The 8,704-nt window shown below is 51.6% G+C and overlaps 1 protein-coding gene across 1 annotated transcript; it reads left to right on the forward strand.

Moving 5' to 3' along the window:
* The first annotated feature begins 720 nt into the window (after positions 1–720).
* Positions 721–6,092, forward strand: PCK1 (phosphoenolpyruvate carboxykinase 1). Its single transcript, XM_036901892.2, has 10 exons — positions 721–878; positions 1,054–1,318; positions 1,825–2,006; positions 2,445–2,648; positions 2,778–2,965; positions 3,298–3,460; positions 3,898–4,122; positions 4,216–4,347; positions 4,755–4,850; positions 5,060–6,092. Exons 2-10 carry the CDS (start codon positions 1,095–1,097, stop codon positions 5,512–5,514), a joined length of 1,869 nt encoding a protein of 622 aa, XP_036757787.1. The 5' UTR covers positions 721–878; positions 1,054–1,094; the 3' UTR covers positions 5,515–6,092.
* The last annotated feature ends 2,612 nt before the right edge of the window (positions 6,093–8,704 follow it).

An 8,704-nucleotide genomic window follows, 5' to 3' on the forward strand; every position in this document is an offset into this window, starting at 1 on the left:
TTGCACCTAGGGAGCCTGGAGTAGTTGCCCAGCCTCGCTGTGCCTCTGTTTCCTTGTACACAGAGTTGTTCATAGGCTCCACCTCAGAGGGTAGCAGAGCAGTGAGGTGGTCAATGCAAAGCACACAGAACAATGTTTGGCACTCATTCTTCCAGTGCCTACTATGTGCTAGAAGCTGTACATACATAAATGAGCAAATAAGCAAAATCCCTGCCCTTGTGGAGTGTATATCTAGGGTGGGGGGGAAGGGGGAAAAGTGACACTCAGTAAGGCTATTGGGCCCTAACTAGGTCAAACCTCTGCCAGTGAGCCACGCACTCCCCCTCATTCAGGTGTGCAGTTCCCATGGGCCTTTGCCTGTGGAGTGACACCTCACCACTGGAGCGTTTTGCCAACCACCAGCCATCAGCACACAGAACATGCTGCCAACGACCCCTGATATCCAGAAGACGCTCCTGCCAGCTCACACTGGAGCCCATTTGCCTGTCAGTGGAAGGGCGAGGTGCTTTGCATCAGCAGTGATCTGGGTCAAAGTCTAGTCAATCAGAAGTTGTGTAAGGACTTGTTTTGGCCAGTCTAGGGGCCAGAGGCCACCCAGCATTCATTAACAACCGTCTGTGCAATGATTATCTCCCTGGGGTTTACTGTGGGGAGCTGGTCCAGAGCATAACTGACGATGGCCATGATGACGTCAGAGATGAGCCTCCCAGGGTGCAGCCGAGGGGCCTGGCCTTTCTTCTCCATGGGATTTAAAGCCGGGAGGTTCTGCCATCAAACAGCAAACAGGGCCTTCTCCCTGGGAATGCACGCTCACCTGCGGAAAGAACCTCGAAAGAAACCCTTGGATCTCTGATAGAGATCACCCAAAGAGAAGAAAGGTAGGTAGAGCATTTTAATTTGTATTTCTAAAAATTATGGAGTCAACACAAACAAACTTCTCATTTGTCCTTAGCACTATGACTGTCAGGTGATGTGCACCTTAAACAAAGCCTGTTGAGTTTGGTTGAGGTTGTCTGTTGCTTTTGTTCAAGAAACCCTTGTTTTCTACTTCAGGGAACCGTGGCATCTGTGCCCCTCAGCACAACCCTGCAGAAATGCCTCCTCAGCTCCAAAACGGCCTCAACTTCTCAGCCAAAGTCATCCAGGGCACCCTGGACAGCCTGCCCCAGGCAGTCAGAGAGTTCGTGGAGAACAGCGCCAAGCTGTGTCAGCCTGATCACATCCACATCTGCGATGGCTCGGAGGAGGAGAACCGGCAGCTGCTGGACCTCATGGAGGAACATGGGATGGTTAAGAGGCTGAAGAAGTACAACAATTGGTAAGTACAGCCCCAAGAACCACATTCACCTTCCCTTCCACCACTGCGCCATTGCTGGAAAGAGGAGGATGAGAATGCTGGGGAGGTGGGAGGGTTGCATTCTCTTGAAAAAAATACAACAGCCAGAACTGTATAGACGGCTGTAATGACACTCGCAGAGGCGTCCAAGTCTGCAGTGAGATGGCACAGAAATACCCAAATGATCTCTGCAAACTAGAGCCCTGATAAAAATGAAAGTCAGACGGTCCCTGTGCTAAAAGACTAACTTGTACTCTAGTAAATGTCTCCCTGACTATGTCCCCATTGGTGAGGTTGTCCACATTTATGGAACATCATCAGGGTACTTGGCTTCTGCCAGGTGTGGGAAGAACATGCACGATAAGGACGTGATACTGGTGCGTTCCTGAACAATGCTTGGCTGAAGGGAATGCGGTGCGCAGATGCCATGCAGAATGGAGTGGCATGTTTCTCTATATTCCAAATCTCTGTACTTTTTACTTTTGCAGCTGGTTGGCTCTCACTGACCCCAGGGATGTGGCCAGAATTGAAAGCAAGACGGTCATCATTACCCAAGAGCAGAGAGATACGGTGCCCATCCCCAAAACCGGCCTCAGCCAACTGGGTCGCTGGATGTCAGAGGAGGACTTTGAGAAAGCGTTCAATGCCCGATTTCCAGGGTGCATGGCAGGTGAATGAAACATTTATTTGATTGGGCAAAACAAAATAAAAGCAAAAGCGAATCTTTCATGATCACGTCTATCCTAATGGTAATTATTATAGTAATGGAAACTCTCATGGCCTCAGAGATCTTCAAATTCAATATATGAAATTGGAAATGTATTGAAAATGAGCGTCTCGGTTCTGGTTCGATTTTTCTCCTATGAACTTGAAAACTGTTTGCATGCATATGGATTTAAGATAGCTAGGTGGAAGCCAATTGCACATTTATGAAATCTTTCATTTTAGCATTCTGTTCACTTTCCAGTGGAATCTTCTAAATCGAGGGGTGCACATGGCAAGGGTGTGATGTTACTGCATCCATGAGAATAGGTCCCTCTAGGAAAACAATGCTGGTTGTTTGTGATTCTGGGGTCACTTCTCACCAGTTCCACCACTGGTCCCACAGGTCGCACCATGTATGTCATCCCATTCAGCATGGGGCCCCTGGGCTCGCCTCTGTCAAAGATTGGCATCGAGCTGACGGATTCGCCCTACGTGGTGGCCAGCATGCGCATCATGACGCGAATGGGCACGTCCATCCTGGAAGCACTGGGTGATGGAGAATTTGTCAAGTGCCTGCATTCTGTGGGCTGCCCTTTGCCGTTAAAAAGTAAGCATATTACTTCAAAATCAAAAGTTAAAATTAAAAAACAAAACAGCTTAGCTTTAAATGCTGGGCCTTTGGGGACCCCACGGGGGAACGTGGCACACTAACGTAGGATATGTCCCCCCTGTGCAGAACCTTTGGTTAACAACTGGGCCTGTAACCCGGAGCTGACACTCATCGCCCACCTGCCTGACCGCAGAGAAATCATCTCCTTCGGGAGTGGGTACGGTGGGAACTCACTGCTTGGGAAGAAGTGCTTCGCCCTCAGGATGGCCAGCCGGCTGGCTAAGGAGGAGGGGTGGCTGGCAGAGCACATGCTGGTAAGATGCAAGGCACCCTAACATGGAGACCTGGTGGGGGTGGGGGGAGTGTGGCGGCAAATACATTCGGCCTTACGGTTCCCATCAGACAAGACCCAATATGCCCCAAGGGCAGATTTGGAGATCCCATCAAGAGTTATTAATGCGCTAGCAGGTGTCCCTTCTGAAGGACTCAGACACAGTGGGACCCACAGAGCTCCTTCAGACTTCATTACTTATAATATCCATTTTGGCAGCTTAAGAAATAGACCTTGGGGTGCTAGCCCTCCGGGGTTCTCAGCACACTGGAGGAGAAAGCAAGGGAAGGCTGAGGAGGGCACTTGTCTCCACAGATCCTGGGCATAACCGACCCCGAGGGCCGCAAGAAGTACTTTGCAGCGGCGTTCCCCAGCGCCTGCGGCAAGACCAACCTGGCCATGATGAGCCCCACCCTCCCGGGGTGGAAAATCGAGTGTGTGGGAGACGACATTGCCTGGATGAAATTTGACCAACAAGGTGACTCTTTTCTGCCCAGCTGTCTATGATAATAATACAACCTAACAGAAGGCTTGGCTTTCAAAACATGCCAAATTCTCCTAAATCCATGGTGTTTAGATGTTTAGTTCAGGTATGTCAGATCTTGTAATGCCTTAGAAATATGTATTCTGTAAGCATTCTTTAATTTAGTATAGACTCTGGATTGTAAAGGAACCACATGTTGCTGTTTACACAGTCCATCTGTTAACGTCATGTTGGCGGGGAACTGAGGAGGAAGAAAGAGTCATAAACGCCTCAAAATTGAATACGAGGCTCGAATGAGGAAACAAGTATTATCTAGGGAGGAGGGCAAAAAGACTGGAGAACTTGGTACAAAAATTAGCCTGGCAAGATATTGAATATTTGTTATGCTTTGCTTGGCTTCTTCTCTCATTCTCTGGCTGAAAACCTTGCAGGTAACTTAAGAGCTATCAACCCAGAAAATGGTTTTTTTGGAGTCGCTCCTGGAACGTCTGTGAAGACAAACCCCAATGCCATCAGGACCATCCAGGAGAATACCATCTTCACCAACGTGGCTGCAACCAGTGACGGGGGCATCTACTGGGAAGGCATCGACCAGCCACTGGCCCCGGGCATCAGGGTCACCTCTTGGAGGAACAAGGAGTGGACTTCTGAGGACGGTAAGCTGCCCCTGGTCGCTGCTGTGCTCTAGCCTATAGGTGCTACCTGTTTGGGCCAGATGCCAAGGGGCCTCTCTGCTCTTCCTATTATAGGGGAACCTTGTGCCCACCCCAACTCACGGTTCTGCACCCCTGCCAGCCAGTGCCCCATCATTGACCCTGCCTGGGAGGATCCGGAAGGAGTGCCCATCGAGGGCATCATCTTCGGAGGCCGCCGACCTGCTGGTGAGGCTCTCCACCGTTCAGACTGGGAACACGGGTGTGCTGGCTACCAGAGGGTATCTGTGGAACCTCTCCTTTTCCATGACCTTGTCAGGGTGCCAAAGATCTCGAGTTTCCTTTCCAAAAATCCAGGATAATTGGCAAGCTCAAATGTGGGACCCACTCTCTGGCCCCTAGGACCTTTCTGAGTCCTCGATCTAATGTAGCTTCATCCAAGTTAGCTTTTTGTGCAGGGCCTTAGTGGTGTAACTTTGACTCAGCCATTTTCTGCACTTGAGCATCAAGAATGCAAAATCAGCTCAATTAGAAGCGTGCCTTCTGCCTTTCCATTGTGTGAGATAACATCATGGGCCAGAGGCTCATATAAGTGTCAAAGCCTTAAAGGATTTTTTTCTTTTTTCCTGCTAAAGGTGTCCCTCTAGTCTATGAAGCTCTCAGCTGGCAGCATGGAGTGTTTGTAGGGGCAGCCATGAGATCGGAGGCCACGGCCGCTGCGGAGCACAAAGGTAAATCAGAGGGAAGGTCTGAGACCACAGAGGGGGCTCATCAGCGCGCTCTCTGGGTCTCTCTGTCTCTCTCTCTCTCTGCATCTCTCTCTGTCTCTATCTGTATGTGTAGAGAGAGAGAAAACTGAGCATGCTTATGTCGACAATAAATGGTGCCATTATTGTCCCATGAAAGCATCATTTATAATGGTCCCCCTCTCTGTGACTAGGCAAAGTCATCATGCACGACCCCTTTGCCATGCGGCCCTTCTTCGGCTACAACTTCGGCAAATACCTGGCCCACTGGCTCAGCATGGCCCAGCGCCCTGCAGCCAAGCTGCCCAAGATCTTCCACGTCAACTGGTTCCGGAAGGACAAGGAAGGCAAATTCCTCTGGCCAGGCTTTGGAGAGAACTCCAGGGTGCTGGAGTGGATGTTCCGCCGGGTCAGCGGGGAAGGCGGCGCCAGGCTCACAGCCATCGGCTACGTCCCTGAGGAGGACTCCCTGGATCTGAAAGGCCTGGGGGGCGTCTGCACGAAGGAGCTCTTCGACATCTCCAAGGAGTTCTGGGAGAAGGAGGCGGAAGACATCCACAAGTACCTGGAGGAACAAGTCAACGCCGACCTCCCCTATGAAATCGAGAGAGAGGTCCTGGCGCTGAAGCAAAGGGTCAGCCAGATGTAATCAGGCCCGAGAGCTTCCCCTTTAAAACCAAGCCCCTTCCCGATCTGAAAGCAAAGCGGGCAGGAGAGAGTGGGGCTTCCTGAACTGATACAGCCTGCAGAGCCTTACTGACCACAATCTGATGAGCAGATTCCAAACACAGTTTAATGTCTCAGATAAGACCCCAGAGGTCAGGCTAGCAACCGAGAGATTGGGAAGCAAAGTCTTAGCATTCACTATCCACTTCACGTTTGTTCAACTATCAAGACACTCAGGCATTTAGTCTTTTTTGTTTTTCACTCTAGCGATGTCAGCTGAGACGCACAGAAAAAAATACTTGAGCTGTATATATGTGGGCACACGAGCGTGCGTGTGTCTGCGGGTACTGTTATCTATCTAAAATATATTTTAGATATGTTTTAGAAAAATCTTGGGCATGATTACCTACTAGTTGTTGCTAGAAAGAAATGTTGCATTATTATTAATGTGTATTTAAATTATTTTTATATACCATTCTATCTTACCTTTCCATAATTTCAATTTTTTCCCTTACCACTTCTTGGAAAAATTACAAAATAAACTTTTATAGAAAAAATGGATTTGTTTGCTTGGTTATTCTTATTTGAACCACCAAGAAGCGAGGTCTCTCTGGTGAAGCACCTTGTGATCAGAATCCCCTCCTAAGAGCATGGGGTGTCAGGACAAACCTTATGGAGAGGGTGAGCTGGGGGTGGGGTGCAGGGAGCAGAAGGAACCAGATGGGAGGTGTGAGCTGAGAGAGTGTCACCGTGGGGTGACATGGGGCCACCCTTTGGGTTTTCTGAATTAATCACTAATGAGTATCTAGAAGCCATTGGTTGTGGCTTAGTAATTCTACAAACCTCTATATGGTGGGCCTTATGTAGCCGGAGTGGGAAAGTTTAAAATGTACTTTTTGATGAAAATTTGGGTCTGGGGACTGGACCTTCCCCAGAATTGTGTGGTGGCCGGTTTCCCAGGGTTTTGTCAACACACTCATGTTTAAGCAACACCTTTCTCAACTGTCATCCCCTGGGGAGTAGAGAGAAAACTGTCTCTCAGAAGAGAGAGTCAGGCTCCAAGCATCAGCGCGTGCCTCCTGTGTGCTGGGCATGGAGCCGATGGTGGGCTCACGGCCGGCTGCCCCGGGAAGGGCAGGTGGTGTGCTTCGGCCTCAAGCCCTCACCTGGTCGCTGTGCTCTCAGCATTTGTTGGGTGTTCTGGAATGATCCAAACTAACCATAAACTTGGTATGGCCTGTGGAGTCTGTAGATGGACGCAATTCCCCCAGGTGCTGTCTCCTCTCAGGGCCCAGTGGCGTGCCCCTCACCAGCCCTCCCCCAGGTTCATCCCCACATCTCCGCTCCCCTCAGTTCTACCATGCACACACTCACTGTCCTCTGAACTCCTCTGCATCTTGCCACGGCTCCGTGTGGGAGGTGAGGCCCAGCCCGGATCCCTCTGTCTTACAGACGAGGAAGCTGAGGCCAGGAGTGCCCGTCACAGCCGGGAATTGAAACCAGTTTTCGTTCCTTCTAAGGAGCAGAGAGCTGACTCGCTCTCCTGACAAGTGTCATGGTCTAATACCCAGACAACTGATGGGGAAAACTACTTAATGGAATTAGATGCTATCTGCTGTGTTAATTTACATCAGTGCCTTTCAAACTTGTTTCCTCTTGTCGCTGCTGAATACTTGTTTGACATGTACTGTAACTCAGAAACCGAAGGTCTACGGGAGACACAGCAGGAGGCTGGCTGCCTGAGGCTGGTGAGAGCCAGGACCAGGCCCCTCCTCCACGCTCTGGTGATTCTGAGGCACATCCCTGGACCCCCGAGAGGGGCTTCCAGGATACAGTTTGGGCGCCATTGTTAAAATGCACGTCCTGTTCTAGGCCCTGGGAGGGCTTCTCCCCTCTGTGGGGAAGCTGACCATGTCAGAATTCCTGGGGCACCACCTGCCCAGCCGTCTCGGCTGCCCCCAGGCCCTGGCCCTGGGAGCCTGGGGCAGCCGAGGATGTGCCTTAAGCAGAATAAGAGTGCTCCTGGGATCAAAAGGACTCAATGGCTGCCCTTGGCCCCTGACTCAGTTTCCCCACACTGTGCCAGCTGAGTTCTCTCTCCACTGCCAAGTCTTGCTTTCTGTGCTGGGACCTTGGGCTTCGGTCATCAGGACACCGCGACCTTGTTTGCCAGCTTCACCTTGTGGCAACTTAGCCCCTTGGAGCAGGACAGAGAAGGCCACGCCGGGCGTGGGTGCTGATCCTGGTGGGCCCTCCTGCTGCCCACGTGAGCTCAAACCAATACCGGGACTGACGCCTGCCGTCGGACTCTGACGCACGAGCTGCCCCCTGGCCTCCAGGGGTTCCCGGAGCCACGCTGGAGTCTGGGTTAAAGACCAGAGCACAGTAGGTACACAGCAAATATTGAACCAGGACAGCAGACCTGCCATTTCGCTTCCTTGAGGTGCCCAGGATCATACGGCGGGTGTGCAGGGCACACGTGGGGTCGGGGGTTTGCAGGCCCTCTCTTCTCATGCTCTCTCCCTGGGTTCACCCGAACCCAGAGACCCCAAGCTGCTCACTTGCCCCCCTGGCTGCCACACGGAGCTCTGAGACCACAGGGCCTGGGCCCTGGAGGCTCCCTTGACCTGCTGCCCTGCCAGAGGGCCCCCTGCCAGGTCGGTGATCTTTGCCATCACTGTCAGCAATTGCAGTAACATTGCACCAATTTGATCATCTATGGGAAAGAGCTGGCTGCCTGCTGCCCCCGCCCGCCCTCCTTCCTTTCCTGGGGGATAGCAAACACTGGTGACCTCAGGCACATTGCAGCTCGGCCCCTAGGTGGACGTGTCACCTGTCGTGGCACTCTTATCAGTGACATGGGGTAGTAATACTCCTGCTGCGGTCTAATGAGAACGAAATTAAATCGTCCTGCCCAGCGTGGACTCTGGGGTCCTGAGGGTCTGGACATGAGTCACCACCCTCTCTCTTCCTAGCCGGATACCCTTAGGGGGTTGCATGAAACGCTGAGACTCAGTTACCTCAACTGTAAAACGGCATTATAACGACACCTCAGGGTATCGTTGAGGTGACGCAAGTCAGGGCAGCTCTTCCCACTGCTATTTCACTCTGGTCTTCAGTGTGGCGGTGTGGGAGCAACACCAGGGACAGGGAGGCCACTGCCCCCATGGCGG

Source organism: Manis pentadactyla, chromosome 5, assembly GCF_030020395.1.
Source record: "Manis pentadactyla isolate mManPen7 chromosome 5, mManPen7.hap1, whole genome shotgun sequence".
In the NCBI taxonomy this organism is placed as follows: Eukaryota; Metazoa; Chordata; class Mammalia; order Pholidota; family Manidae; genus Manis; species Manis pentadactyla.